The sequence below is a fragment of the Eretmochelys imbricata genome, chromosome 5 (assembly GCF_965152235.1).
Source record: "Eretmochelys imbricata isolate rEreImb1 chromosome 5, rEreImb1.hap1, whole genome shotgun sequence".
NCBI classification, from domain to species: Eukaryota; Metazoa; Chordata; order Testudines; family Cheloniidae; genus Eretmochelys; species Eretmochelys imbricata.
The window spans coordinates 75,707,560-75,722,307 of NC_135576.1; the positions used below are offsets into that span (position 1 = coordinate 75,707,560).

Here is a 14,748-nt window from a genome sequence, read left to right on the forward strand (position 1 = left end):
GCCCCCGGGCCTCTGGCCCCGCCCATGGGCGTGGGGACCGGAGCGTTTCAGGGAGTTTCCCCCAGGTGGTGGCAGCCGCAGGCTCCTAGCCGGGACTCGAGTCGTCGCACGCGCTGCCCAGGGAGCTGCCTCCTCCGCGGGGTTCGGTGCTGCTGCGCCCTGTCCCGGCACACAGTAAGTGCCGCCGCCGCCGCGTGCGCGGGACCCCCCTGGACAGACGGACCGGCTCGCCCCGGACCTAGTCCCGTCTGCCCTGGGGCCGGGCGGGGGCTATCGGCTGCTCCATTAACGCTGCCGGTGCTGGGAGGGGGCTGCGGGGACAGGGCACTGGCTCCGCTCCAGCCTCCCTGTCTGCCCTGGGCGAGCCAGCGTGCCCCTCTGCCCCTGCCTCCGCGGTGCCGTGGGGCTCGCAGTCTTGCCCCGCGGCTGGGCGTGTGCGGGAGACGCGGCGAGCTGCCCCGGCAACGCTGGCTCTGCCTGCATCGATCCCTGAGTGCAGTCAGAGCAGCCCGACTCGGCATACAGCCGCTCTCCGGGTGATTTCGCCTTTTCTGTCCTGCCTGGGTTGGCTCCTCTTCTCGTTTGTCTAAAATCTAGTGAGGAGCCTGGGGGCAGTTTATTGCACACGCTGTGCACAGTTCCCTCCCCAGGAAATTGAACTGCTTTAACTTGGTAGGCATCTGATCATTTGCAAATAAGAAAACACAGCAGTCAAGTCTGGCTCTTCTAGATCTTGCTTCACAAGAACCTATATAATCATGCGAGTCAGCCAAGTCAACGGGCGACTCGTGCCCAAGTATCTTGTTGGGTTGGGGCCCTGCAACCACTGGCTTCTTCTCCTTCCTCTGCGGGATCCTTTGGGACTCTGTCCGCCTCTATTTGTTTGCTCTTTCCATGGGCTAGACCGAACCCTCTCTTCATCATGCTGGTTCCTGTACACCGAAATGACTGCCACTGGAATTAGCTCTGACTTTAGAATCATGTGAAGGGAGTAGTTAGGGTCTGACGAAGAAACCCCCTTAAAGACCAAATATTGTAGTAACCAGCCAACTTGGCATAAAAATTATGCCCAGGGTGTAAGAACTAAACATTCATGTATGTTTCCCACGTTTGACCATAAATGTGCTTTGACTGAAAAGAGTTTTTCAAACAAGTTGCCCCACTAATTGCTAGCGACAGGTGGCAGAATATGTATGTAGAATGACTTAAAATTACTCACAGAAGAGTGGTGAAAAGAGAGCTAATTTCATGACCAGTCTGAGGTGGACTAACATTGGAGTTATCCATGAATCTCTGGGGAGCAATGATGGTTCAAAATAAATTGTTGCCATTATTTTTTTAGCTGATTTCTAGTCTGACATGTTTATACCCAGAAACACTTGGCTGTTTTCTTAACTATAAAAATATTTCCTCACTGAGGCTCCAACATGAAGTAAATAAGCAGTGCTATTATTTGGGCTCTGAAAATTTTCACCTGTAGCAGCTTTGGTGGAATTAGAAAAATCTAGAGCAAAATACAATTACCAGTTGTGTTATTCAGCATACACAAGTTGTGGGTATTTTAATTGTTTTAAAGCTATAAAATCTTGTTTACTGAAGTTTATAAAAAACTGTTTAAAGCTTATTTTAAATTTAATGGTTTTAGCTTGGGAAGATTTTTTTTATGCCAGAATTGTCTCAGGATAAAATTTTAAATGTTATAAATAAATTTGCAATGAAAACTAATTAAATTGCCTACCTCTCCCCTCCCCTCCCCCCCCCCAAGGAAAAAAAAATCTTTTTTGTCGGTCAAAAGAACACTTAATACACCCATTAACATATGTAACTTGCTTTTTTTCACAGATTTTTCAGGCCAGAAGGGATCATTCTGACTAGGTTGACCTCTTCCATAACACATCCCCTCTCTGCCCCCCCCGCCCCCCAAAAAAAAACCAACCTATATCCAGCCCATAACTTCTTGAGTTATTTTGTATCTGTCTTTGAAAGTAACACTACCTGGGAGATGAGGTAGAAATAGCTATTTGTAAAATATATAGTGTATAATTGACTTACTATGAGTTAAGGAGAGCACTTTGGAATTCAGTCTAAGGAGCTTTTTCTATTTGGAAACTTAGACCTTTATCTAGAGAGTTGTTAAAGACATTTGCATGATCAGATTTTTCACTATGAAAGTTTACATAAATTCCAACAGCCTATGTGTATATGATGGAAATTATATACAAGAATACAAATATTGTTGTTTTTTTGTTTTGTTTTTACAACAACCCTAAGTGGTATTTCAGTCTGTATAAAAGTTTTGCTTTACCTAATGTTGCATGCACATTCTGAAATACTATACTTAACAGCCTACAGAAATTGCATACAAATTGTTTGCTCAGTGAAAAAAACTGACTAATCTGGTATATAGAAAGAAAAATGTCCATTAGCTGGCTGTTGTGTTCATTGGTTGGATTAACTGTTCAAGAATCGTTTTCTATTGTCAGCTTTAAATAGGAAATTCCCTTTGAAAGACCGTCAAAAGCATAGTGGAGTGCTTACAACTGTTTGAAGGGGGGACTAGTTTTTTAGCCTCTAGAGATCTAGATTGAAATCCTGTTTAGGTTTTATGTGAAAAGAACTTTTGTGGTCTCAGTATAATCCCTTGTGGACATCACCAAAAGAGCACAACTGACAGTCTCTGTTTATGAGGCCCAGGGCACTAGTAGCAAGGGTGTTGCAGGTCAGGTTGAAGTGCATTAAATCCATGTTGGAAAACTTTCACTAAGCCTACATGTTTTATGCCTGGTTCTGTCCCCTGCTGCTCTTCCCTTACTCTCACAAGCATTAAATCCACCAACATTTTAAAAAATAAAACATTTTTTATATTTATCATTGTTCATAGTTTTAACTTTTTTATATTATGTATTCTTGTGAAGAACTTTGTTTGTGGTTTAAGTTTCATGTTGATATATTTAACTCTTCCAGTAATTAAGGAAGGGCTCATTCAATCATATGATGCTAGAGAGAAAATATAGTTTTGAGTCACTATGGTTTCAAGTCAGGTGGGACATGTCTGTTCCTCAGAGCATTGCCTGGAGTATCTTGTTGCCATGTGTTATGAAAAAAAACACTACCAAATATTGCAGATTTCAAAATTTAACTGTTCATCTTTTAAACAAACAAGCTAACACAACATAATGCATGTTACATGCACTGAGTACTTTTTTGTGCTTAATACAATGTTTGAAAGTTGTATTGAAGATGAGAAAAACATTCTTGAGATTAACAGGTCAAATGTGTTCATGCATGCTTAGTTGCAACTCTCTTGTGGAGCCTCCTTCCTCTGTCAAAGTAAGAGGACCTAAAGGAGAGTTGGAGGATAAGATCCAAAGAAGCCAGCAAAAGGTATTGGCTGTAAGTGGGGGGGAATGAGAATTTGTATTTGGAGGAGGGGATTTCGGAGGTGTGTGAGGATGAATAAATTGTCATGCTGGAGCTTTTCTTTTTTTTTTCAACTCTGAAAGTCAAATTTCATGTGAAACTCTGTTCTAGTAAAACTTATCATAGAGATCTAAGCAGAAGCACATATTGCTCAGATTTCAAATAGAAGCCACCTACTGTTTGCACAGATGACAGAAGGCTACGCACTCCCCTTTTGTAGTTGACATCAGCTGACTAAACTTGAGCTATAGTGAACATAGTAAGTAAATGTGTCAGTTTTAGGGGAAAGTTCTTCTTAAATTTGTACTGCTACACAGTGGGAAATAGTTCTTATTTCAGATGACCGATGCTTAGAACTGTTAACTTTGTCTAACATGTTATGTGCCAATCTGAGTGCAATAAAATGCCTGAGACTCTGTAGTGAAAATATTCTGGACCAGCAAAACAATACACCATACATACCAGAAATACTGAGTAGCATATCAGGTGGTTTTTAGACCAGTGGTTTTCAAACTTTTTTTCTGGGGACCCAGTTGAAGAAAATTGTTGATGCCCATGACCTAACGGAGCTGGGGATGAAGGTTTTGGAGTGTGGGAGGGGCTCAGGGCTGGGGCAGAGGGTTGGGGTGCAGGGGTAAGGGCTGCCAGGTGGATCTGGGAATGAGGAGTTCAGAGTGTGGGGGGGGCTCTGGGCTGGGGTAGAATATCAGGGTTAGAAGGGACCTCAGGGGGTCATCTAGTCCAACCCCCTGTTCAAAGCAGGACCAATCCCCAATTTTTACCCCAGATCCCTAAATGGCCCCCTCAAGGATTGAACTCACAACTCTGGGTTTAGCAGGCCAATGTGGTAGGGGGTCAAGGTGCTGGGCTGGGGGTGCAGGCTCTGGGGTGGGGCTCGGGATGAGGGGTTTGGGGTGCAGCAGGGGCTCCAGGTTTGGTGGGGAGCTCAAGGCTGGGGCAGGGGGTTGGGGTGCAGGAGGGGTCTGGGCTGGGTGCAGGGATGAAGGGTTTGGAGTGCAGGAAGGGGTTCCAGGTTGTGGGGGGGGGGCTCTTGGGCCGGGGGTTGGGGTGCAGGAGGGAGTCTGGGCAGGGGGTGCAGGCTCTGGGCTGGGGTCGCGGATGAGGGATTTGGGGTGCAGGAAGGGGTTCCACATTTGGGGGGATGCTCAGGGCTGGGGCATGGGGTTGGGGCGTGGACTTACCTCCAGCGGCTCCTGGTCAGCAGCACAGTCAGGGTGCAGAGGCAGACTTCCTGCCTGTCCTCGCACTGCGGACTGTGCTGCACCCCGGAAGCAGCCAGGAACAGGTCCGGCTCCTACGCAGAGGTGTGTAAGCAGCTTCGTGTGACTCTCGCTCGCAGGCATCGCCCTCTCCAGCTCCCATTGGCCAGTTTCCGGCCAATAGTCGTGCAGAGCCAGTGCTTGGGGTGAGGGCAGCTCACAGAACCCCGTGACTCTCCTGCCTAGAAGCCAGTCCCGCGGCTAGCCGCTTTCGAGGCACAGCGCGGTGTCGGAAAAGGTAGGCACTAGCCTGCCTTAGCTGGGCAGCACTGCCAATGGGACTTTTAACATCCCAGTGCTGGTGCTGACCAGAGCAACATCTGGTCAGCACCATCTGGTGCTAACATCTGGTGCTGACCAGAGCAAGGCAACCCAGTGGCTGACATGCTGCGACCCAGTACTGGGTTGTGACCCACGGTTTGAAAAACACTGTCTTAAACCATCCCCCATGGTCCATTTGTTTCCTAATTTTTTAGAGTTTCATATATTAGTTAAAACTAAAGGGGAATTTCTAGATACATGCTTGGCCAAAAAAAAATTAAAAATCTTTCTAAAGTTTGGCTTTTTATTTATATTTGGACACCTAAACAATTAGTGTAATTTTTGCAAGTGTAGAGCACCTGGAATCTCCACTGACTGACTTTTTTTGCCCTCAAAAAAGCCAATTGTCAAGATGCCTAAAAAAGTTTTTAAACTGGTATATATTGCATGCAGAATAAACAAAATTAAGTGCCATGGGTTTGATGAGTAATCAAGAATGAAAAGAGTTCACGCCATAATCTGCATTTATTTTAGAATGGAAACCAACAAAAGAGCTTTAAAAAAGAAAAACAAATTTATGAACTTTAGTTAGTGAAATTGAAGTTAATTTTGTCATTTAAGTTCCAATATTAATTTCCCAGACAAAAATTATAGAATCATAGAACTGGAACGGACCTCGAGAGGTCATCTAGTCCAATCCCCTGCACTCAAGGCAGGACTAAGTATTATCTAGACTATCCCTGACAGGTATTTGTCCAACCTGCTCTTAAAAATTTCCAATGATGGAGATTCCACAACCTCCCTAGGCAATTTATTCCAGTGCTTAACCACTCTGACAATTAGTAAGTTTTTCCTAATGTCCAGCCTAAACTGCCCTTGCTGCAATTTAAGCCCATTGCTTCTTGTCCTATCCTCAGAGGATAAGAACAATTTTTCTCCCTCCTCTTTGTAACAACCTTTTATGTATTTGAAAACTGTTATCATGTCCCCTCTCAGTCTTCTCTTCTCCAGACTAAACAAACCCAGTTTCTTTCCAGTCTTCCCTCAAAGGTCATGGTTTCTAGACCTTTAATCATTTTTGTTGCTCTTTGCTGGACTTTCTCCAATTTGTCGACATCTTTCCTGAAATATGGTGCCCAGAACTCGACACAATACTCCAGTTGAGGCCTAATCAGTGCAGAATGGAGTGGAAGAATTACTTTTCGTGTCTTGCTTACAATACTGCTATTAGTACACCCCAGAATGTTTGCTTTTTTTGCAGCAGCATTACACTGTTGATTCATATTTAGCTTGTGATCCACTGTGGCCCCCAGAGCCCTTTCCAAGGTACTTCTACCTGGGCAGTCATTTCCCATTTTGTATGTGTGCAGCTGATTGTTCCTTCCTAAGTGGAGTACTTTACATTTGTCCTTATTGAATTTCATCCTATTTACTTCAGACCATTTCTCTAGTTTGTCCAGATCATTTTGAATTTTAATCCTATCCTCCAGATCACTTGCAACCCCTCCCATCTTGGTTTCATCCGCACACTTTATAAGTGTACTCTCTATGCCATTTTCTTAATCACGATATTGAACAGAACCAGACCCAGAACTGATCCCTGCAGGACCCTGCTTGTTGTGCCCTTCCAGCATGACTGTGTACCACTCTCTGGGAATGATTTTCCAACCCGTTATGCACCCACCTTATATGTTAAATTGGAGTTTAGATTGAGATTATGGATCAGTAATTTAGGCAAAATACATTATAGGGATGTTGCCATTATCCCCAGACCACCTGTTTTCTTCAGGATATTCAGTTAAGATTAAATTTAAAAGAAATGCCAACATGTTAAGGTACGGACAATGCACAGTTAAAGCACCTGATCAACTTTCACTCTATCCTATAGTGACACCATACTGTAAGTGTATGTGTCTTCTTCATAATGTTTGTGGTGCCTGATTAGATTACATTGGTTTGTAAGGATATCAGTTTGTTTCATTTTTCTTTTCCTTCATTGAGTCACCTTAACTCTGAATTTCCTGAAGAAAATATCTAGTTTTGGGATAATTGCAACTTCATTAATTTCAGAGGATGTTCGGTATTTTTCATAAGTTTAAATCTGAGCTGAACCTTAACTATGGAAATCTAAGCAAGCCCCTTCATAATTAGTGACTGTTCTCAAAATTCAGTATTGTTTTTGATGGTTCTGCAGAATTTGTGTACACTTTACCAGCTAGTCCTTGCCTAAGTGCGTTTATATAAACCAATGGGTCTAGATGCAAATAACTGTCCTTCTGCAGGATGTTATGCAATGAGCATCCTGTGTTAACCACAGATTAGAATTATCTGTATACAATGTATATAAAAAGACATGCTGATTTGGAAAGAGCCATCAATAGTTTGATTTCTTTAGAATTTAACTGCTTGACAGGAGTGTGTTTATGGGGAAACCACATTACTACTCTGACAAATAGGGGGTCGCACAAGATCTGAACAAGCTTGGAGAAACTCCTAGAATAAGATACATATATCGCAAATTAGACAACCCAAAACAAAGTTAAAAGATGTGGTTTGATGTGAAATTCATGCATAGAAATTTTTGCTGCAACAATCAATTATTCAAAAGCCAAATCAACTTTAATCATTTTTAAAGTTTTCAACTTGTTACGTATTTTTTATATTATCTATATAAAATAGATCATTGCTGATAAGCAGCCATATTGCCTTTGTTGTAAACTAGTGAAGTTCTGACATTTTACAAATATGGTGGTACAATGGATTATTTCCCTTGCCTTCTTCCTCAGGGTTAAAATTCCAGTTTAGAAACAAGTGAAAAACGAGTTTGGCCGCAGTCTGGTTTGCTGCCTACAGTTTGTTCAAATCACAAAACCATAGAAAAAAATGTTGTCTGGTCAAGGAGAAGTTTAGACAGGTCACTGCACGTCATTTAAATGAACTAGGCAGTGTTGGTCCCAGGATATTAGAGAGACAAGGTGGGTGAGGTAATATCTTTTATTGTACCAACTTCTGTTGGTGAGATGGACAAGCTTAAGAGCTTACACAGACCTCTTCAGTTATGTAGGGAGTGTAGCTTCCCTATGTTTAGCTGAAGTCAGTATTTTATTTGTCTCTAGCTTTACTAAGCACAAATCTCACTCGCAAACTTCAGAAATGTTAGCTGTATTACTATAAGATTGGAATATGCATTTATGCACTACACAGAAATACTTACACAACTTATGCATTTGTAACGTTTTCTAAAAGCTTAAAAAAAAAAAAGAAGCAAGTATACATTTAAACTCCAAGGTGATGAGAGAAAAAACACTTTTAGTTCCCTGCTGTTGGTTAAGGATAACACTCAACGTCTGATTCAGTTAGCACAGAGGTGGGCAAACTACAGCCCGCAGGCCACATCTGACCCGCAGGACTGTCCTACCCGGCCCTTGAGCTCCCTGTCGGGGAGGCTAGCCCCCGGCCTCTCCCCCGCTGTTTCCCCTTCCCCGCCACCACGTGGGCAGTGTTCTGGGCGGTGGGGCTGCGTGCTCCTGCAGGGCAGCATGGCAGTGTGTCTGGCTCCGGCCGGGCAGCGCGGCTGCAGGCATGCCGTTCTGAGTGGCATGGTAAGGGGGCCGGGAGGTCCCGGGGGGAAGTCAGAGGACAGGGAGCAGGGGGCAGTTGGATAGGTGTGGGAGTCCTGGGGGGCCTGTCAGGGGGCGGGGGTGTGGATAGGTGTCAGGGCAGTCAAGGGACAGGGAGCAGGGGGGGTTGGATGGGGCGGGGAGTTCCGGTAGGGAGCAGTCAGGGGACAAGGAGCAGGGGGCTTCGATGGGTGGGAGGTTCTGAGGGGGTCAGTCTGGGGGTGGAAAGTGGGAGGGGTTGGATAGGGGTGGGGCCAGGCTGTTTGGGGAGGCACAGCCTTGCCTACCCGGCCCTCCATACAGTTTTGCAAACCCAATGTGGCCCTTGGGCCGGAAAGTTTGCCCACCCCTGACTTAGCACCTGAGGTGCTATCTCTTGAATGAGGCATTAAACCAAGGTCTCTTCTGCTATTCTTTAGTGGCTATCCAGGTGCTTAAATTTAGGGGATTACCACAGCATCATGACCAGTATTGCTTCAACTAAGTAAAACAGGCCCTAGTGTTCAAGGGGGCATGCAAGCTCATGAGTATATAAAATTAAATTGTGTATATATATTATATATAATTATGAAAAAAGTGAACGGTGTGTTCTAAGGATAACACTTCACAGTTCAGTGTGAAGATGTTTTTGTTTTTTTTTCTGTCTATAAACTTAAGCAACTAAATTGTTCTCATTGTTGTGGTGCTAAAAAAAAGTGTCAGATGTAAAAGGATCCTATAGTAAATCTCAGTTGAAAATTTTTGTTACCTGGTTGCTAATGAGATATTGGTAATACATTAAATATTCATTGAAAATTTGGTTTTGAGTGGGTAATTTCAGCCCAGAAAGCATAGAGGGTATGTATATTCCCTTTCCAGTACACATGCATCACTCCTAGTAGTCTTTAATGAGCACTAAATTCTCATTTACTGAGAGACTATCCCTTAATGTATAAACTCTACCCTTTGGCTATACGACTGTCCTACATACCCAGTTTAAAATCTCAAGCCTCTACCTAAAATTGTTTGTTTTTTTTTAAAAAAGGTTGACATCTTCTGAATATTTAGTTAAGGAGTTCAACTTACATTGTAAAGTCAACAAAGCTTCTTCAAAATTCAGATAACTTATGAATGCCTGAATGTACTGAACATGGATGACATCTGGTCATGTTCAGGTTGTTTTGGATGTGTGATAAATTTCATTTTTTTTTTCCCTTTTGGTGAGGTATTCATTAGACAAGCATTCAGAAAAAGATAAAAATACACTTGTGATGTTGTACAAAAAGTACACAGGCGTGGTAGCCTCTAATGACTATTAACACTTTTCAAATTCAGCCTTGGTTGAGAGTGACTGTTGTTAACAGTCTCTGGTGGTGGTTTGATTGCATATGTGAGATGAGCTGGGCTCAGTCCAGATCTTGTGCAAAACCATCAGTATGTTTAGTACTAATAGCCATCCTCACAGGTCTAGCAGTCCTGAAGTTCAGGGACTGAGTCGTTGTGGGAAAGTCTTATACTGTGTGTGCTGATTTAGTCTGTGTAGTAATAGATTACTTCATTTCCCCTGGCTGTCAAACCAACACCTTTCACAAGCACTAAATTATGACTATTATATTTTTTAATACAGATTGACTAGCAGCTTGGCACAATACACTGAAGGAGTAGGAAATAGATTATATCAATCCTTGGTGCCTTTCAGTGTAGGGAAAGAGTAGTCAGTACATTTCTGCAGTGTATTGGAACTTTCACTCTGTCATTCACAGTTGCTCTAATTTTGTTTTTATTGTAGTTCAACATTACTGTTTATATAGCAAGTTCTCTGTGAAATGTTGGGTTCAATATTAGTCCAGAAAATCCTGCATTCTGATCAGTCAAAAAAACTCCCATGCCTCATTTTAAATATTTTCTACTAAAAAGGTCAAGACTGACGGAGATCTTGATGCTTCATTATATGCTATGGTAGAAAAAAAAACTGAGACTTACTAATAGCTGAACACCATAAAAGATCCACCGCCTCCCCCCGAAAAAAACCGTTACTTCAACTGAAGAGAAAAACTTGAAAAGGGATGACTAGACACTGAAATAGTATCTGGTTTTTTACATCTGCTCCTGTGTTTGACATGATGGTCATGGCTTTCAACACCACTCCTATTGCTTCCGTGATCACTTTAACTTGCTTTTAAAGGAGAAGAATCCAGCAGTAATTCACTTAGTTTTTGCTCAAATGTGACAGCTGCATGAGAAGCACAACTAAATGCTGTGCTCATTCTAAGGAAGTGGTCTTGAATTAGAAGTTCAGGAAACGGAAGAGCAAACTGAACTGCTGATAAATTTTAGCATGCAAAGTTTAAGTGGCTTTTGTTAAGATATTGGGTTTTTTAAAACTGTCGTTGAAAAATTTTTAATACCCCCTACTTAGATATCATTTAGCATCTTCATCTGATATTTGCAGTTGGAGACTCGCATTGTGATATTGTTTAAATATTTGTATAGGACACTTCCTAGGTGGTATTTGTACTCCAAACAATAGCCATAATAAGAAATAGTTTTAGGACAAACATACCTTGCGTGGGCTTTTTCTTCACTTGCTGAACAGGAAAAAGACTTAATTGTGGGCCAGATTATCCTCACCAAGCCACCGCTATGAATGCTTCCTACAGAAAGGGGCAGAGTATGTTAGAGTAAAAGGTGCGAATGCATAGGAAAAGACCCATTTTCAGGAATGGTGTTTAAACGTGCTTAATTTTAAATGTGTTTAAGTCTCACTGTAATTTAAAGCATGGAGTGAAGAATGTCCAGTCCCTCAGACAGAGACAAACACTTACAAGATCTCTATCAAGCATTCTTAAAACTACAATACTCACCTGGGGAAGTGAGGAAACAGATTGACAGAGCAAGACGGGTACCCAGAAGTCACCTACTGCACGACAGGCCCAACAAGGAAAATAACAGAGCACCACTGGCTATCACGTACAGCCCCCAGCTAAAACCTCTCCAGCACATCATCAACTAGCTACAACCTATCCTGGAAAATGATTCCCCACTCACAGGCTTTGGGAGGCAGGCCAATCCTCGCTTACAGACAGCCCCCCAGCCTGAAGCAAATACTCACCAGTAACTTCACACCACACTGCAGACACACTAACCCAGGAACCAATCCCTGTAACAAACCTTGTTGCCTACTCTGTCCCCATATCTACTCTAGTGACACCATCATAGGACCCAGCCACACCATCAGAGGCTCATTCACCTGCACATCTACTAATGTGATATATGCCATCATGTGCCAGCAGTGCCCCTCTGCCATGTACATTAGCCAGACCGGACAGTCTCAACATAAAAGGATAAATGGACACAAATCAGACATCAGGAATGGTAACATACAAAAGCCAGTTGGAGAATACTTCCATCTCCCTGGACACTCAATAACAGATTTAAAAGTAGCCATGCTTCAACAACAAAAAAAAAAACTTCAAAAACAGACTTCAAAGAGAAACTGCTGAGCTGCTATTCATTTGCAAACTTAACACCATCAGTTTGGGCTTGAATAGGGACTGGGAATGACTGGCTCACTACAAAAGCAATTTTCCCTCTCTTGGTATTGACACATCCTCATCAGTTATTGGGAGTGGACAACATCCACCTGACTAAATTGGCCTTCAGCATTGGTTCTCCACTTGTAAGGTAACTCCCTTCTCTTCATGTGCCAATATATATTTGACTGTATCTGTAATTTTCACTCCATGCATCTGAAGAAGTGGGTTTTTTACCCACGAAAGCTCATGCCCAAATAAATCTGTTAGTCTTTAAGGTGCCACCGTATTCCTCGTTTTTGTTTGTTTTGTTTTTAAAGTTGGGTCAACTAGCTATGTCATTCAGGAGTGTGAAAAATCCACACCCTTTGAGCAAAGTAGTTAGACTGACCAACCCCTCCACCCCCTACACCTTTTGGGGAGGTGGATTATCTAATCTGATGGGAGACCCTCACCAATCAATAAGGCTACATTTTAGTCATGGGTATTTTTAGTAAAAGTCATGGATGGGTGACGAGCAATCAACAAAAAGTCATAGCCCCACGATCTGTCCATTACTTTTACTAAAAATAACTTTGACTAAATCTTACCTGCTGGGAGGGGGGTGCTCCTGAGGACTGCTGCTCCGGGGGTGGATCAGCATGGGGCCCCACTGCCGCCGCTGCTGGAGAGGGCGGTCAGCCCAGGGCCCCACTGACACTGCCGCTGATCCAGGGCAGTGCCCGGGACTGGCTGCCAGAGCAGCAACCATTGCGGCCTGCTCTGGGACTTCCCCAGCTGCTGGGATGGCCTGGGGTCAGCCGTACCTGCTGCTGCAAAATTCAGAGGTCACAGAAAGTCATGGAAGCCATGACCTCCCTGAATGATTCGCAGCCTTACCCATCAACATTGGTAGTGTCTACTACACTGCAGCAGCACAGCTGCAGTGCTTCAAAGGTAGGCAGGCCTTACAGGGAGCCAGGTTTTGTTCCTGTTAAGTCCAGACAAGTCCAAGGTAGGGCCAAGTTGAACTTTAGTGACTTCGAGATAAAACTGAATTTTTACACTACAATATTTTAGTAGTTGGCTGTTTGGGATCAAAAACAGGACATTCTACCTTAGAAATGTGTTTAGAAAATAACCTTATTATTGGAGAGTAAACACTACAATAAAGGGTTAGGTTGGGTTTGTAACTTCACTCAATTACTGTTGCTGTTCAGATTTCAAAATGTGCTGTGCAAATCAGTCAGTAGCTAGTTTTATCTGTAAATGTCTCCTACATAATGCACAATTGGGGCCTTATTCCTGTCAGCTATAATCAATTGTAAAATGTTCCTAAAATGAGTTAACTTTTATTACAGTGCTTAAAATGAGTAGCTGCCACTTGATTTATAGAAAACTGTCCAAGCTTATTTATATATATGTAGTTTTTCACATTGTCAACTGAAATGAATATTTAGATATGTCATGGTTCCTGTAAAAAGCATCACCATTTGATGTAAACATACCTTTATTAGGGGCTCTGTCCAGTAAGTTGAGGTCAGGTGATTTGGTGTATACCAGTCTTGGATATACTTTGCCTCACTACGCACATCCTTGGTGAAATGTCTGTAGGTCTCAGAATATGCATCTCTAATCACTTCAGCTGGTTTCATAGAAACAAAAGTTGATATAAAAGAGGTTACCTGTGACAAGCTCTGACTCTACTGCTGAATACGCTGGCTGGCTGTGTAGGGAATATCTCCAAGCTTACAAGCAACATGTAAGGGCTTGACTAATTTTTACTGAATAGAGTTCTTATATCTGTACCAGTTTGGAATATTGAGAAATGGCTGCATGTCTTTAATTTACTTCCAGATTTTTTCAGTAACCAACCATGTTTCTTATAGTGTAACATTTAGCTGTGATATGTGTATGTGTGAGGCATATCTGTGTGCTCTCATTTTCTTTTTTGCATGAAAATAACATTTTCAAAACAAAGGGAGAAAATTTAGTTCACCTTTTCCACATCTTTGGAATATCAGATTTTCCTCTGTCTAGAGATGCTTTAGACAAGCATGAGAATTATAATTAATTATATTGAAATAAAATTATTTTGGTCAGCCATAGTAGAGTTAATACATGGTTACTGACTCATAACCGTACCCTTTTGAGTCAAATTTCTGTTCTTTAGCCAAGGTGTCTGATTTCCATAAGGATTACGGATATTGAGAAATTACCTTAGTCTGGAAATCCTTGAATTCTGATTGGCTACCACCCTCAAGTATTCCATCTATGTCCCCATAAGAAACATGGCCACCTCAACTTCAAAACTTCTCCTTGCCCACCTTGTCAATCCACTCAGTTGTATTAAATAAATTTTAGTTTAGAAAGTAATTAGTCTTTATGTAGATGAGTGGGTGGGAAGGAGACAACTAAGCTTTCCTAAACGGGCAAGAAGGCACGTTGAGGAATTTGAGAACTCTGGGGTTAAGTAGGAAAGGAAGATGAGATGTTTTGGAGATCATTATTTGTGTGTGTTCAGGCAGGAAGCTATGTAAGCAGCAACCAGTCAGCATGTGCTTCATTTTTTCAGGGTCTCATGTGACATTAGTTTCTACAATTATTAAGTATTATTCTGCAGCATACCAGCACATTCATAGATTAACAGTTATGCTACAACTTGTTAATAAGATT

General features: G+C 42.4%; 1 protein-coding gene across 1 annotated transcript in view; it reads left to right on the top strand.

Moving 5' to 3' along the window:
• Positions 1-70: 70 nt before the first annotated feature.
• The window catches only part of TNFAIP8 (TNF alpha induced protein 8), a 99,424-nt gene continuing 84,746 nt past the window's right edge, over positions 71-14,748 (top strand). The window contains exon 1 of the mRNA XM_077817364.1: positions 71-174. Coding sequence (XP_077673490.1) covers position 174 — 1 coding nt within the window. The 5' untranslated portion in view covers positions 71-173. The remainder of the gene's footprint in view (positions 175-14,748) is intronic.